General features: G+C 38.0%; 2 protein-coding genes across 2 annotated transcripts; one reads left to right on the top strand and one right to left on the bottom strand.

Annotated features, from left to right (window-relative positions):
* Positions 1 to 2,749: 2,749 nt before the first annotated feature.
* On the bottom strand, positions 2,750 to 12,975 carry slc5a6b (solute carrier family 5 member 6). The gene is made up of 16 exons (XM_053633128.1): positions 12,858 to 12,975; positions 12,079 to 12,528; positions 11,809 to 11,874; positions 11,623 to 11,674; positions 9,894 to 9,961; positions 9,637 to 9,791; positions 9,329 to 9,469; positions 9,089 to 9,218; positions 8,902 to 8,990; positions 7,564 to 7,676; positions 7,318 to 7,388; positions 7,045 to 7,131; positions 6,776 to 6,960; positions 4,978 to 5,084; positions 4,516 to 4,637; positions 2,750 to 4,418 (listed from the first exon to the last, which is right to left on the bottom strand). The coding sequence occupies exons 2-16, from the start codon at positions 12,424 to 12,426 to the stop codon at positions 4,287 to 4,289; spliced, it is 1,866 nt and encodes a 621-aa protein (XP_053489103.1). The 5' UTR covers positions 12,427 to 12,528; positions 12,858 to 12,975; the 3' UTR covers positions 2,750 to 4,286.
* A 72-nt stretch (positions 12,976 to 13,047) lies between these two features.
* Positions 13,048 to 17,313, top strand: cenpo (centromere protein O). Its single transcript, XM_053633130.1, has 6 exons — positions 13,048 to 13,278; positions 15,261 to 15,409; positions 15,496 to 15,631; positions 16,183 to 16,451; positions 16,819 to 16,981; positions 17,182 to 17,313. The coding sequence occupies exons 1-6, from the start codon at positions 13,257 to 13,259 to the stop codon at positions 17,289 to 17,291; spliced, it is 849 nt and encodes a 282-aa protein (XP_053489105.1). The 5' UTR covers positions 13,048 to 13,256; the 3' UTR covers positions 17,292 to 17,313.
* The last annotated feature ends 495 nt before the right edge of the window (positions 17,314 to 17,808 follow it).

The following is a 17,808-nucleotide window of genomic DNA, read 5'->3' on the forward strand; positions in this document are numbered from 1 at the left end:
TGCTTAATTTAATAATGTCTGCAAGAAAATGATTGTACCCAAATCCTTATATTATTTCATAATCACTTATGCCAAACTAAAGAGAATAACTATACTCAAACCTAGCTGAATAACTTAAAGTTGAAATCTAAACTGAAGTGTGCACTTTTGCCTCATATGACATTTTCCTATTTAATACAATCACATTTTATTAATTACCCAAACTTAAATCAGCTCAAGTGAGAATGCAGCAGTGTGAAGCAAATAGTTTCTTCAGGACTGAGAAATAATATACACTAGAACCGAACTAACATGGAACATGTGTTTAACAATAGGAGTTCAACATCAGAATCAGTGCTGAATTACTATTTGAATCCAAGTTAAAGCTGCACGGTACAAATAAACTCATATGACAAATAAATATTGGCAGTGGAATCTTAATGTTTTGCTAGTGGTCTAAACCTTGCGAGTTCAAATCATACAATATACCGAAAAATTGTTTGGCCCTAAACCCCCAACTGCTTAATTTATAGAATTGGATTTTACCCAATTAATTCATTGATGAGTACCATGACCTGAGAAACTGAAATCCAGTTTTTCTTTACAGAGGTCTAAAGGATTAAAGTGATGATGGCTAGTATCAGTCCAGGCATTCTCACCTTCCGTGAAAAGCTTTAAAATATTTTTCTAGCTCCTTGATTACATTCTGTAAAATGTGTTTCATGATGTTTAAGATGGCTTTATGACACAGGCCTATTTGGCGTGCTGCATTTCTGTCTTCAGAGACATACATAGCAGTCAAGAAAGTAGCAGAGGTAGCTCAGTACTTAATGGTCTGTAGTTGAGTACTTAAATGTCATGCTAGTTGGAGACTATCATTAGGCACTGAAACAATGCCTGTAACTGCTTCAAGAAAAATTACAAGCTGAGATATACATGAGTAAAGCAATTTGTTGTACTGCACACATGTACATGTGTATTCATCTTCAGAAACCGCTTTAACATAAGTAAATCACAATGGATCTGGAAAACATCCTAGGTACAATGAGTGAGGCAGGTATACACCCTGGATAGAACAGTGACTTTGTCACAGACATTCACACACTCATTCACAACATTAACATAATCAAAACACCAACTGGCTACAGGAGACCAGGCAAAATTACACAGTCAGATCAAACCAGGGATCCTGGAGCTGTGAGCTGCAATGCTACTTGCTACACTACTGTGCTGTTTGTATATGTACATTGACAAAGTGACAATTCATCCATCCATCCATCCATCTTCAACTGCTTACTCCTTTTCAGGGTTGTGGGGGAGCCTGGAGCCTATCCCAGGGAGCATGGGGCACAAGGCGGGGTACACCCTGGACAGGGTGCCAGTCCATCGCAGGGCACACAATCACACAAACACTCACACACCTATTCATACACTACGGACACTTTAGACATGCCAATCAGCCTACCATGTATGTCTTTGGACTGGGGGAGGAAACCGGAGTACCCGGAGGAAACCCCCGCAGCACGGGGAGAACATGCAAACTCCGCACACACAGACCCACGGGAATCAAACCCCCGACCCTGGCGGTGTGAGGTGAACGTGCTAACCACTAAAATTAGGTTAAAACGTGTTAACCTCTCTAAAATTATCTACAAATCAAAAAAGTTCAAGTATTAGTTCTGTTAGTTGTGTTTCTTATTTGATTAGTGATGTGTTTAATTTATTTATTTTAGATGAAAAAAAGTACTGCAATAAAAAAACACCTGTTTTTCATCCATTTCACCTGATTTCATACTGAGGTTCCTGTTTGTGACAAGAATACTGTAGGTGTATAATAAATTTGTCATATAATTCATAGCGTATTCCTGTGTGAATGTAAATACGTTTTAGTCATTGCTTGCATAAAATCTCATTTACAAATACACAGTTTTCTAACGTCGTCCATATATTTAAACATACAAATGAGTTTGACGGTGTGTATGCATGCTGTTGTATTGAAGAAAGATAAGATCTTCAGCGTGTACATGATTATGTACTTATTTGCATAGGATTTTTTCCTCATCGTTTTAGGACACTTCCATTGATACTGATGTTCTCTTACTAGACATACACTATATGTTGGACAGCATGCGCAAGACAAAAAAGTATCACACAAATAACAAAATTGCCATCTTACACTTTAAACAGCAGATTATTTTTCTGGTAAAGATCTAAACAATGAGTAGTATTTTAGTGCCTACATTACAATGTTTTTAGATATAAAGAATACATGAGGTGTGTTAATGTGAAACAGACTGCTGCATAGTGGGGAAAAGGGTTATCTTATATTACATTCAGTTAAGCCATGTACAAAACATAGTAATAAAAAATGAAGATAGAGCTAGATGTACATACATACTGTACCTATGGATTTGATTTATTCCACTTTGCTTTTACTTTTATAGTTATGTGCACCTTTATTATGGAACAACAGGGCTGTTGTTCTGAAAAATAACCACAGTTGACATTAAGGAGCAACAAATAACATTCTGTCCTTTTGTATGTTTTCAAGTCTTTTCATTTCTCAATGCAAACTACTCAAGTATGTAGCACAAGCAAAACATTTTTTTTACTGTTCCATTCCTGTCATTTTGGAGTTCACTCTAAACCAAGCACATATCTGACATCTTTATGATACAGTATTGATTGTTGTATTACAGTTTGCAAGTAAACTTACAGCTAGGGATGTAATGATATACAAGTTCTATTGGAATTCTGAAATAGCAGAAAATGTTAATGTAATGCTATATATTTGTAAATATACTTATCCTGATGCAGCATATTGTTTAAGCCAGATCGAGCTGTTTTAGAGAACTGTGCAGTCCTGTATTCTCTAGAAGAGACAGACACATTGAAACTCAAAACCATAATCAGTGAGTCAATGATTTGCTATCGTAAATGGTACCCCAAGCCTGTAGAGGACAATAGTAATAATGTGGCTATGGTACACTAATGTGGAGTCAGGTATTTGTACTCAGTTTGCTAATTCGAGATCTTGAACTAATTAAATTGTGCTTACAGTTTCAATTAATTCAAATACACTTATAAAGAAATCCATTTTGAATAAACTCATAAAACACACGTGTATGTGTGTGTGTGTTTATTCAACATATTTATAACAGTACTCCTTCAATTAGGCTGTGGGTGGCAATGGCAATATATCTTATATACCCACTCAAACAAAAACTATATGGTCAAAGGCATGTGGATGACTGATCATCAAACCCATATGTGCTTTTTGAACATTCCATTCTGGATTTAATCCCCCTATTGTTGTTAGAATTACCTTCACTCTTCTGGGAAAGCTTTCCACTAGATTTTTGAGCATGGCTGTGAGGATTTGTGATCATTCAGCTACAAGAGCATTAGTGAGGTCAGGTACTGATATTGGGTGAGGAGGCCTGAGGTGTAATCAGTGTTCCAGTTCATCCCAAAAGGTGTTCAGTGAGGTGTTCAGGGCTCTGTGCAGTCCACCCATTCTTCCACTTTTATGAACCTCGCTTTGTGCACAGGGGCTTTGCCATGCTGGAACAGGTATCCAGGTATCCACTGAAGGGAAACCTCAATACCAAAGCATAAAAAGACATTCTAGACACTTGTGTGCTTTCAATTTTGTGGCAAAAGTTTGGGAAAGACCCACATATGGGTCTGATGATCAGGTGTCCTCATTCTTTTGGCCATATAGTGTATGTCTAGTCATAGACAAAACTACAAATTGGATATCACTGTTTTCTAAGAGGAAAACACCCTTGTTTTATTAATCGAATTAAATATTTACTAATATATCATATGCATTAAAATAAATGTGTAATCTTGTTTTTAGAGTATGTCAAATATGTCTGAGCTTATGCATTGCTGACTTGGAAACAAATATGACAACAGCTTCAAAAAATTTTTTTATCAAATCAACAACAATCAAATCCAGCTAATTATGAACAGGCCCCAATTTTCCAAACAAGTCAATTATAAAAATATATATTTAATTGATTTTCTTCCCATCTGGTTCGTGCAACCAACCACACTGTTTCTGAATTTGACAAACATTCACCTAATTGTTCCTAATTGTAAGCAGCTTTTTAGATGAACTACTCGCATCCCTCAAAAAAAGAAAGGGGGGGGGGGTTCTTCCTAGGCTCAGCTCAAACAGATTTTGTAAACAAATGAAGTATATTATCATATAACACTTGTACACCACTGTAATTTATTATAACTTCATCAAAGTCCAGTGCACTGCTAATTATAACGGACATGGCATTTCTGATAGTGTGTCACACTGAGGTTTCCTTCTCTAAATAAGATCTTTGGCCTAGTGGCAGAAAAGTCTCTCTTTCTTCCTCTGTTCCAGTATTTTTCTCTGGATTGGCAACACCATTCATTTCCTCACAATTTGTAGTAATTTGCTGGAAATATAAAGACAGGATTTGATCAGCAAACACAATAGAAAACAAGATAATGTGTGAAATGGTTAAATTACAGTTGAAGATTCACTACTATTACCCTGTGCTCTGGAAGTGAGCCACAGCAAAGCTTGGGCTTCAGCAGGATTTGCAGGAAAAAACGCATGTTATCTAGTAGAGGATAAACTGTGCCAGCTGTTAAGTCTCTGCTTTTCATTGGGCCTAATTGAACAAAGACAGTAGGAAGCTTATTTATATGCTTTTGCAAGGAACATAAAACATTTCTTTATTCATCCTTAGTCAGTAACTGCTTTATCCTGGTAACGCTTGTGGTGGCTCTGGAGCCAATTCCAGGAACATTGAGCACACTTCCTGAATGGGTCACCAGTCCACCACAGGGCTCCATGCACACATTCACACACTACACACCTCGAGGCAATTTAGAATAGCCAGTTCACTTACTTTTGGGAGAATCAGAGATTTCTACTAAAGATAATTAATATACATGATTCAATATTGTTTGTCATCAAACAAGATTTAGGTCCACAAATGATTCTCATACCTGTGATGAGACTGACAAGAAGTCCAATAAGAACCACAACAGTGGAGTTGAGAGCACTGTACCACATGTAAGACAGGGAATAGAAGCCATGCAGCCCAACAGGTTTACTAAAAGACAAAGAGAGTGTATTGGACATAACACACAAACTACAAACTATTAAATAAAGTTCACAATACCTATAACAAAAAACAAAGTGGAGACTAAAATAATCAAGCCCCACCCCCCGCCCCCCGATAAAATATTTCTGAAATTTCTTTTTTTCCCTCCTGATTTAAGTTGGATGGGATGATACTTTGTAGAGGTGACATCAATTCTTCAGAAGTACCAATAAGAATTCGCCATCTTCTTATATCAGCTAACAATACAGCAAAATTTACAGCTGCCAGTTTGGTTAGGCAAAGTGTATACTGTTCAGAAATTTGATTTAAGAAGTAATGGGCTTAAGGTAATAGGCCTGCATATTTAGTACACATACTGTATGTCTTCTTTTTGTTCAAGTTTATTGCTCTTGACTTTTGAAAAAAAAATGTAATCACACATTTAATGCTTCAAAAATCTGAATGCCCCATTTTATAACAATCATAACCATAGGTATGGTCTGATACCACACTGACTAAAATGACAACAACAAAAACAACTTAGTTATTAAGATAAGATATATGATCAAAATGCATTAAACATTCTGTGCACTTTGTACATATCTGATCTATAAAAATGATACTTTCAAAACTTATAGCTGCTTTCATACTGTGATTTTAATTGATGACATCTAATAAACCCTGATTACAGTGACCTCTGTTGGCTTTAAATACATTACAAGAAGACCAGTCTAGAAAAGGTGTTTTGCTTACTGACCAAAGAACCATGATAAAGTGTTTTTATTATATTTTTTATACACACACACACACACATACACTATCTCACAAAAGTGAGTACACCCCTCACATTTTTGTAAATATTTGATTCTATCTTTTCATGTGACAACACTGAAGAAATGACACTTTGCTAAAATGTAAAGTAGTGAGTGTACAGCTTGTCTAACAGAGTAAATTTGCTGTCCCCTCAAAATAACTCCACACACAGCCATTAATGTCTAAACCTCTGGCAACAAAAGTGAGTACACCCCTAAGTGAAAATGTCCAAATTGGGCCCAATTAGCCATTTTCCCTCCCCGGTGTCATGTGACTTGCTAGTGTTACAAGGTCTCAGGTGCGAATGGGGAGCAGGTGTGTTAAATTTGGTGTCATCGCTCTCACACTCCCTCATATTGGTCACTGGAAGTTCAACATGGCACCTCATGGCAAAGAACTGTCTGAGGATCTGAAAAAAATAATTGTTGCTCTACACAAAGATGGCCTAGGCTATAAGAAGATTGCCAAGACCCTGAAACTGAGCTGCAGCACGGTGGCCATATAGCGGTTTAACAGGACAGGTTCCACTCAGAACAGGCCTTGCCATGGTCCAAATAGTGATATTCTGGTATTGGTGTTGGTAAGATCATTCTCCCATTCCATGAACATTGCAAGAAAGAGATAATTTGCTGAAGAATAGTGTCCCTGTCTCTCTTAGTGTGAATTTCCACCACAAGAATTAACAGTAAGTGATGAGATGATAATATTTGGATATCGATTTTCACAAAACATGGACACAGTAGTTACTTTAAAAAACCTCACAAAAACTAAAACGCTGACTGATTAGTTGTGAAAAATTAACAATGGCTTTTGAATATTCGATTAAATCAATTATATTGATAAGCCACTGATAAAGTGTTTACAGAAGGTAAGTGGCAGCATGTTACCTCGTTTTAGCAGTGCCTGGAGTTAATATCAAAGTCATTGTAGTCAAGGTCATGTTTTCTGCTGATACAGGATAAGTGCCATTGTGTGAATGATCAATGGCAACGCTTGACATCTGAGCCACAAATCCACCAATGCCAACCCAGAAGGCCATGATGAGACCAGCGATCAGTCCTGTTACAGCACCCTACAGCAAACACAAACCAAACAGGTTTCTCTTTGTGATGCTGCTCACAATTGAATGCACAATTATTCTGCTGAGAATACTCACAGTGCTATTGGCTGAAGGGAAAAATATCCCAAGACAGAAGAGTCCCAGCAAGGGTCCTCCTACCATCCCAAAGATACTGAGAGCTGCCTTGAAATGAGAAATTTGAGGCACATTTTATTCAGAGTGTGAGCCCTGAGTGATAGCACTGAGCACGTATCACTATTTTTCAGCCGGTTTCATGATTTTTAGCTTAGTTTGCTTTTGTTATTTCTGCTGATAGTTTAACTGCTTTGGAGATGCATCTAATTGGGACCTAAAATCAGTTGTGCTTACCTGCAAAACAGAACTGTTCATCAGATGGACAGCATAGGCCATAGCAAGGCATAAAAGGCCATATGAAAAGGCTAGATTTAAAATAAAATGAAAATGACCACAAACTGAAAGTAATGTTAGATTTATGACTTAATGACTTTTTTTGTTAATCATTTCAAATTTTGATTTTTTTTTGGTGTAATGAAAAATCCATTCAAGTACAATACAAACATTAAGTATACAAGACATCGGTGTATAAAGACTCACCGAGTATCTTTGACAGTAGGGTGGCTCTAGCCTCTGATATAGCGGGATATTGAGGCTTAATGAAATCCTCCATTGTTACTGTGGCCAAGGAATTGAAAGCTGAGGATATTGTGCTTCAGAGAAGGGAATGACAGCCACAAAATCAATGCAAATACATTACTCTATTCTTAGTAGTAACTTTTACACTAGTGACTTACACTCACTGGCCACTTTAATAGGTACACCTGCACATCTGTGTGTTCATGCAATTATCCAATCAGCCAGTCATGTGGCAGAATTGTAATGTGTAATATCATGTACAGTAGGTACAGGTCAAGAGCTTCAGTTTACATCAAACATCAGAATCATGAAAAACATGTTAGATGTGAACATTAACTAAAGGCCCTACCTGTATCTGCATGATTATATGCACTGTGCTGCTGCCACATGATTAGTTGATTGCATAAGTGGATGAATGAGTAAGTATACAGGTGTTCCCATTAAAGTGGCTGGTGAGTGCATACTTCAGATTCAGTTACAGAACCAGACAAAAACAAGATCTAGTTATGCGCACTTAAAGAGCAACCAAAGGGGTTACCTCAAACAATATCAGAACAGAAGTAAAATAACTCGTCATTTTCTTAACAGCACGTCTTTGGCAGGTTCACACTGTATGATTTTGGCCACGATTTGGTCTCCTGAGACAAATTTTGAGAATCCTAAAAGATTCCTATAATCCTAGACCAAAATGTGTAATCTTTGATCGCTAGTTTGACATGTTCCCCGACAGCTGATTAATGGTTGCTACGACCAAACTTTTCCTCCGATTAAATTCTGGCAGTGTCAGAAGATTTGAGGCACAGTCCTGTAGTGTGGCTTCTCCAACTCCATACAAGTCTTCTTGCGTCTGTCCATTTTTCACGTCTTGTCGCTCGTACAGTCTGACATTAATGACAAATGATCCTACAGTGTGACATGGCTTACAGCGGGGATCATGTACATACAGTCTGACAAGCAACAGTCGCAAAGGACTATTAAAAATCGCACGGTGTGCACCTGGCATTAGTTGCTGAAGCATTGTGGTTCCTCCGATTGTTTAACTCTTGCTAAAAAAAATATTACCATAGTTAGGAAACACACTACATTTCCCAATTCCGCCTGGGTTACACAGGAATCAGCCTTAGAATGGAACCGTCAAAAAAAACATTTCAGCTCTTTTAAGGTTTTTTTTGTTTCCTATGTATTTTTCATGTCAGGTTTTAATATGGTCTGCCAAGTGCTGTAAATACTACACAAAGTGCTGAATAAAACAAGAATTTGTTCTTATAGTGCCTTCCAAATGCAATAGTTTGTCCATACCTTAAAGATGCACTGAATAAGCATGCAACAAACAGTCCAGGCAGTCCAGGAATGTCCTGCAGCATGTCCATGACAAAGTATAGGACCATCTATTGTGCAACATCACAAATGTTTGTTTTTTTAAATGAGAGAGATGTAAACAGTTGGACCCATTATAAATAGATAAAATAACTTTAGTAACACTGACCTGATCTTTAGATGTGACATACTGTTTGTCTAAAGGGCTGTTACCACCATAACATGCAAACATAACAAGTCCCATCAAACAGCTTAGACCCAAAGCAACCTGAAGACAGGGAAATACCATGTAGCATGACCTAGAAGACAATGTATAGGCTATCAGAGTGAGCTACAGAGGGGGAACATCCAGCTTCAACATGCCAGCTTTCAAGCTGTAGTGTTATAGCAAAATTTTATATTTACTTACATTACAGCCTCTTTCTCTGTGCGAGAGCTAAGGTACCTCTGCACTTGTGCCTGGTTCACACCATAGAGAGAGAGCATCAGAAACACACCACCAAACGCCAGTGTCCAGAAGGTGTGTCTCACAGTCGGGTCAGGATTTAGACTTAAAGGAACCAGAGAAATGCTGATAAAAGGACCAGCCACAAATCTCAAGCGATGTTACATTTTTTTTGTTTAAATAGAACAATTCTACAAATTCTTTGGGAAACTGACCCAAGCCCAAAATGACTCAATAAAATTTCTTGTTTGCATTAAAGAAAAATTGCTCACTCAATGCCCGAGATCAAGCCTCCCTCTGTGACTTTCCTCCAAACTTCAGAAATGCCACCAGCCTTCTGCACACCCACTATGACGACAGCAAGCTGACCTGCAAACATCACCACGGTCTGAAACACGTCTGTCCAGATGACAGCTTTCAGTCCACCCTACGTGCAATGCCAAATATTAGTCCAGAGAGACTCTATGAGGAAATCAACATACTTTTATAGGAGAAGAAAAATACAAAAAAACAATCAAACAGTATTTACCAGTGCTGTGTATATTGTGCACACTAGTCCAGTGGCTAATACAGTCCCCCACAAATGAAAACCAGTAACTAAACGTAGAATGAGAAGACACAAACAAACTCAGCAAAGAATGCTGGGATCTGTTATAAAATTAAGTAATATAAATGTGTGGCTCTCTGGAAAACCCTGCTAGATGTCTCTGTGGCTGAAATCCAGAAAAAAATCTAAATTTTTCTTAATTCAGGTTTCAACCAAAATAGAGTTTTTCTGCCTATACTGCAAAACATTACATCTTAGCAAGTAAAATTAATCAAATATAAGATTATTCAGTTTTTTTTTTTTAAAAAAAAGATCTTTTTACTTATTTCAAAGTTTCTTTATTGCAAACAATATTGCATCTTTCTAGAAATAAATGCATAAAAAAATCTGCCAACAGAACAAGACTATTTCAAGCATGAAATTAGTAAAAAGTCTAGAAATAGTTTAACAATAACATTTCATTTTTTTTTCATAATTTAAGTGATTTTAATCTTGTAATAAGAAATGCTTATAATTTTGACTAAGATGCCATTGTATTTGCAATGTATAACATAATACAAATACTTTAAGAAACCATAAATATATTTCATCAAAACGAGGTGGAATTTTTTATTATTTTTTAAATTTTGCCTACACCATCTTCCTGTAAACATCATGTCTGTTAAGGAGCAAATAATGAGGTGAGTTTGCCTAAAAACCCAAAAACCCTGCTAGCTGTGTGTCATTTGCTCACACAGTGAACTTTCATCGAGTTGTTGGATAGTTACATGACACAGCAAAACACACATTAGCCGAATCATTTCAGTTTGTAATCAGATACTGGCTGTCAAAATGTCTGTGATGCTACTACTCCACAGTCAGAAGGGAAACTTTAGTTTCTCCTTGTTCACTTTTTCGGGGTAGCCAGGCTTTAAATTGCTATAATTTTACTTGTGGTCAAAGATTTGTGGACACCTGACCATTACACCCATATGTGCTTGTTGAACATCCAATTCCAGATTCAGTCCCTCCTCTGCTATTATAAAAGCCTCCACTCCTCAGGAAGGCCTTGCCACTAGAGTTTGGAGCATGGCTGTAGGGATTTGCCCATTCAACCACAAGAGAGAGGTCAGGCACTGATATCAAGCAAGGAGGCCTGGCACGTAGTCAGTGTTCCAATTCATCCCAAAGTTGTTCAGTGGGGTTGAGGTCAAGGCTCTGTGCAACTTATTCCAGTTAATCAACACCACCCTTGGCAAACCATGTCTTCATGGAGTTCGCTTTGTACACAGGGGCATTGTAATACTAGAAGAGGATGTTTGGGCTAGGCCTATTAATTCCAGTGAAGGGAATTGTAATGCTACAGCATACAAAGACATTTTAGACAATTGTGTGCTTTGAACTTTGTGGCAACAGTTTGGGGAAGAACCACAAATGTGTGATGAATGTGAGAGTCAAGTGTCCACAACCTTTTGGCCATACAGTGAACATGCAAAAGAGAAACATTTCAGTTCAGGAAAGCCTTTAGTTTTCAGAACTATATAAGGTAAAAACCTCAAAATATCATCACATGAAGGGGTTTCCAAGTCACCACACATACATGAATATACAGTAAATGATAGTAATGTTAGACAGTTCTAATGATTTTGACCAGCATAAAGTTATGTAATAATATTTTCTTTTTTATGTGTAAAGATTTTCCTTTTGTTATTCTAAATTCAAAGAGCTTTACCTGCATTCAATGCGAGAGCTGGAGTATATATACCAACACCCATATAAATAACCTGCATGTGCACAAGAAGGACAAACAATGATTGACGTAACGCAAAAACAATATTTTTATTACAGAAATGTTTCATTCATTGCGTGTGTTGAAAGTGCTTATGGTATCATATGTTTCCTCTAAAGTAGAACTTACCATCTGAAAAATAAAGGTCATCGTCCCACATATTCTGACTGGTTTGGAGAAACGCAGCTCCAGATACTGCAATACAAAAACAATGAAAGAATTCATATTTAAAAAATGTACAACATGCTAGCATTTAGTTTGTTTCACTGTCCAGAGAAATTCCATACATGTCGAGGCATTTTCACACTGGAAATGATGTTATATCGTTACATAAATCACACAAACAAAGAGTACTGATAAACAGGCATTATTAAATACAGTCGGTAAAGCTAAATCTACCTGATAAGCACTAGTGAGATGGAGTCTGTAGAACACTGGAATGAAGATGTAGGCCGGTATCAGGAGCCCCAGGATATAAGCGCAGCCAATGAACCAGTACTGTGTGCCATTGGTGTAGATCTCTGCTGGTGTCCCCACTATAGCAACAGCGGATTGGAACGAAGCCATGAGAGAGAGGGAAAGGGGCAGGCAACTCATGCTCCTGTCTGCCAACAGGAACTCTTGTGTGGTCTTTTGCCGTCCTCCAGAGAGGGCATAATACAGTCCTATTGCCATGGAGGCCACCAGGAGCAGGGCAAATAACACAAAGTCAATGGGCGTGAAGTACTTCTGTCCAATGCCGTCCATGCTGATAAAGTCAAGGCTTTAGTTAGGGGCTGGGAAAAAGACAGTGTTGTTGCAGCCATCCATGAGGAACAGAGGAGCACCTGCACCTTTAAGACGAGTTACCTGTACAGTGTTCATTATTATAAAGAGATTTCAGTAACACAAACTGGAAGCTAGATGAGGAAAAGTGATGACATTTCAACCTACCGCTGCATAAATCACAGACTAAACTTGCGATATTTAAACATGGAAATAAAGGTAAATGATTAGAGAGCTTTTTATTTTTTAAACCAACAGTTTATTAGCCACAGCCACCAATGCCATATAATGTGCTTTACTCAGACTCTGTTTATACCATTAGCCAACACATTCCTGGTTCAAATGAACTTCCTTGATAAAATCACAACTTAAGCGATGACAATTTCTTTAAGCGAGAAGCTAAAGTGTTTTACCTGTACGCCATTGACAAATCACTGGTAACTAAACACGTGGGTTTTTTGTCTGTTAGCTGTCAGAGCAACTGCTTTGACTACACTGATATAATCTGAGTGTGTCTCCGTCACTCAAGACCCACACTGCTTTTATTTCCCCCCTCTTGTTTATCTCTCTGACGAGTGTATACTGACAGCACGCTAATCGACGCTCAGAGACTGAAGGAGAGGTCATCGGGTTACTATCAATCGGGAAGCGTGATACTTCCAAGCTCCTCTAGTTTGCGCAAACCCTACGCCGTGCTGATGCTCTTGGGTGTGTTTACCTCTGACGTCTACTTCCGCGTGACTTTACAACTAGGTTGGAATCGAGGAAGGCGCCAGATTTGAAGATCGGTCTGCGATCAAATACTTTACCAAATGGATAACCCAAGACAGAAAGGTATGTCTACATCAGTAGCAGCTCCTGACCATAAATTTAGGTGGGGCAGATATATGTACCCTTAAAAACAGATGTTCCTGCATGATAGTGTCAAGGGAAGCATCAAGATCCACAAGATCTCTAAAAACACCGGGATTGTCAGAGGATTTCCGTCCCATCATGCCCTCTAAGAGCTAACTCAAACGCCCCGCAAAAACGTTTGCAGAGAATGTGGCTATTTTTATCCACTGCCGTATTGAGGTTTCGCACACAAACACAGTAGCTTTCATCTAACTGTGCTGCTCTATTAGCTTGTCCAGGCATGGCTAGTTTCATTGCACAGCTAAGATGAGCTTAGCTAGATTCGTGCTGTTGTTTTTTAAGTCTTTACAGAGAATCACACCCCCTGTTAAAGAACGGAAAAGCAAGCGTGGGAAACAGAAAACTTTATTCCGTGAAGCAGAACCAGACAGCCAAGATTTTTTTTTTCCTATCATGAACTGGAAAATGTCCTGTTGAACGACCTAGTCTTATGTTTGTTGTACAATTTTTATATCTGGCTTGTAGGGGGCAAGTTATTTGATAGCCATTTTCTCGCTAACTGACAATCTCTCAAACGAGCTCTGTAACAGAAACTCGACACTATTACCCGCGGGTTGATTTGCGCCACTCGCCATCTTCAATCTTACGCGTTTGCTTGACTGACGCAGACTCACATACGCTTTGCTGACGCGGAATGATATATCATTGTCGGGGACTACGTTCACGTAACATAAAAACAAGGTGCAGTCTCATATCCGCCCATATGTCTGTCAATTAGTGCGCGCTGCATTTCCATTTTTCGCCACAGATTTACGTTGGGGAAAATGTGGGGCGCTGGTGAGCTCAGGAGGGCTCCGAGACTCGTGCAGTCATTAAAGCGCATGGTTTTTAAACGTGCCTAACTTTGTTTTACATGCATCCAAGGTCAAAAAACACTTTAATGGGCTCATAATTTAAATTGCAGCATTACCTTTTTTCCCCCCCAGTGTCACAAACGACTCCTTCAATGATCCGTTCTAAAGGATTCGTTCTAAACTCCTCCTTTCAGAGGGCATACACTGCTCTGATTGGTCAGATGTCTCAGTCTGTTGTGATTGATCTACCTTTGCCGGGAAACGGAAACGCCCACTACCATAACGAGTTTCAGCTCAGTCAGTTCTCCAGCAGCCAATGAAGACCAGAGACTGTTTTTTTGTGTTACAATCCTACCTATCTGAAACCATTTGTTTCAGCTGTTCAGAATCGGTTCCTTCTTTTGGGAGTCAGTAACCCTGTTTGTCATACGCTTTGATTTTTCAAACTTTGCAGACTTTTTACATTCACAAACAGCTATATAACACAGTACATGAAAGGTAATATTTGAAAAACCATAATGGGGAACTTTAACCTGTCAACCGAAGCCATGTGCTACATTTCAATATATCTATCACACTTTATGACTTAAAATAGCCTAGAATCTCCGAAAACATTTTTTAAACAATGATGAACACATTTATGAGTTAACAATTTAGGATTGATTAAGTTTATATAGAGTTCTATGTTTTCAAGTGGCTGAAAATTTTGGTGGGGCGCTGCCCCTCCTGCCCATACAGACAAGCCGCGACTGTCCACCATCCGAAGATGACTTATAGCGGTAGTCTAAAGATTAGCTAAAGATGAGCAAAATTTAGCACCTAATTGCTAGATGAACCTCTGCTACCTGGCTACATTGATGTGTTCTTTTTTTTTTTCAATACCTGCATTGTTAATACTAGATTGGATTGGCAGTGATCTGTCCAATCAGTGGGCTGTTTTTGAAGATGAGCCTATACTTGCAGCCAATCCTAGCGCAGGAGTTGGGTTGTGCAGGAAAACTGGTGGAGGAATATAAAGTCAACTAGATTGTCGTGACTTTTTGAAAATTTGTTTTAATAACATCAAGTTAGTAAAATCATCTCCATTGGTGTCATTTTGTCCCTGAGGTGTGTTTGATCACCTGATGATGTTAGAGAGGAGAGAAGCGGCAGTACTGCAAAGACATCAGAATGAGCGTCTGGAGGAACTACGTACAACAGCAGCAACACTGCGTGCAAAAAAAGACAGAATCCGAGTGGAAACATCTGCAATAAAGGTGTTTGACGAACTATTGTACAAACCATTTCAATTAATGATTTATTTGTGTTAATTGTTTATTTAATCTCTTAAACGTCACTTTAGAATCTGAAAGCTCAAATGGACCAGGGGCTGCCACTGGATGATGATGAAACTGAACACTTTGTTAAATTTGAACCATATCTGCTGATGTCCAGGCGTATGCAGCTTAGGGACCTTCAAACTGCCCACAGACTCATTGGTAAAATAAAAAAAAAAACGAACAAAAAAAACATACACTTAAGGCACGTAGTGACCAGTTTATTATGTACAATCACTGGGCCTTTTATCAAGTTCATCTATCTTGCAGGTCACTTTATAGGTATATATTTACTAGATATTGAGTAACAAGCTGGGTGTGCCAAATACACAGAACATAAAGCCCCAATAATACTGATTTTGGTACACTTCTACCAGTACCATACACATAGTATGTGTTATGCTGAGAATGCTACACCAGCATAATAATATTTGGCCTATGGTGGTGTTACAGTGTAGCAGTCTTTTTCAACTGATAGACGGGGCATAGGGGGTCTGATAAATTCTGCATGACAACAGATTGGGTACATTTAGTAATTGTTTACCTACAAAGCACACCTATATGGGAGGTTTATAACATAAAAGGGTAAATAAATGTAGGTATATGTAATTTAGTGGACACTGAGTTTATTTTTAAGTTCTATACTTTATTCTTGTGGTCCATATTTTCTGTGTTTTTTACTCACTTTTTGTTTGTGTGTGTGACTCTTTAAGCTGGATACGACTTGATCGAGAGCAAACAAGGCAAAAGTGTGTGTGTGTCATTTCACACTGCCTTTGAGGGTGTTTGCTTGGAAACCTACAACATGGAGATGGACCTTAACCGCATGGTGCAGATCAGTCGTCATAACATCCCTCCATGTATACCACTGGAGAAACTCGCCAAGGAGAATCTACAGACTGATTTTAAAGGCTTCCTGCAAACACTAGACCTACACCTTAATGCTTTAGCTGGCCGCAAACAGCAGATTACTCTCGTAAAGGTGTGGCAAATAATATCTCTGTGTATCTCTGTCTATGTGTATACTGAAAATCATGCATGTTGATGTGAATGTGAAAATTAGTTCAATTACATAATTACATTACACTAAGATTGACTGTGCAAAAGTCACAAAAAATGTGTAAAGCTGAAAGGATTCCAAAATTAATGAAAAAAATAAATTTAATAATAAAATTACTATTAAGAAAAGTAAACAGTAGTACACAGAATTTCCAAGAAAAACAGGACATTTCAGACGAAAGTCCCTCTTTATTTGTGCAAGTTTATTATTGAAGTGTATATACTCTTGTTTATGTGAGACCTTAATCTTCAATCCTTTATCTGTCCGTGTTGAATCTCTCTGGCCATAGGAACTCGTTGGGACAGTAGAAATCATTGAAAAAAATCAATTGTGCAACTTTCTTGCCCTTGTGTGCAAAGCCCCAGCAGAGAGTGATGAGGATATTCTGTGCACACTGGAGTATGGTGACCTCACCCGATGTCTCCCTACTCATGTTGTCATTGATGGTGAAAGTAAGACTGTCTTATGTCATTTCTTATAAACAACAATGCTTGCTTGTAAAGCAAATAAAATTTAGCTTAAAGTTTATTTTAAATGCACTATAATTCTACTACAATAAATAAAGCACAGTTTAATAGTATTTGAATGACGACAGGATTATACTCATTCACCATCATTATGCTCTTTTTTCCTCCCCTTTCTTTATTTACAGATAAAACACTTATAGAATCTCCACAGTGGAAGGAACACCAAGTATTGCTCCTGGAGACTCCAGTTCACAGTGCTCTTTTGACCATGAGAAAACTGGGAAGCATTTCATGAACAAGGCAGAAACAATTTCTAAAGACATCCATATTTACACAGTAAATATGTGTCTATATGTCTGGGGACAAGAGGAATGTGCAGTATTAAAGGTAATAATTGTAAGGCTAGCAAAAGAAATGAGTGTCCACACATTCTGAACGAACTACCAGAAATATTGTTTGGATTTCTACCATGTTCTGAATAAAAAGTATTCACATAACCATATTAAACTAAAGTTAACCTACAATCAAAGGGCAGCAATAAAAACATCAAATTCTTACATATTATACTGTAATTGGTTTTATAAATATATCTGTGTGTGGCTAAATTGTTTCTAATGTCCTGAAGAATATCTGCATTTTCTGTTGCAGTTTTTCTCTGTACAGTCGTTTCAGACTTTCCTTATTTTGCCTCCTCTGTTCTTCTTGGATTGCTAGCTCTTTTTGTGAGATGCTGTCAATTAAGGCCAAGTCTTTTAGATATATGATGGATAACTGTTTTGATTTAGAAGTCTGTGGAGGGGCAGATGCGGCTG

This window comes from Ictalurus furcatus, chromosome 9, assembly GCF_023375685.1.
Source record: "Ictalurus furcatus strain D&B chromosome 9, Billie_1.0, whole genome shotgun sequence".
Taxonomy (NCBI): Eukaryota; Metazoa; Chordata; class Actinopteri; order Siluriformes; family Ictaluridae; genus Ictalurus; species Ictalurus furcatus.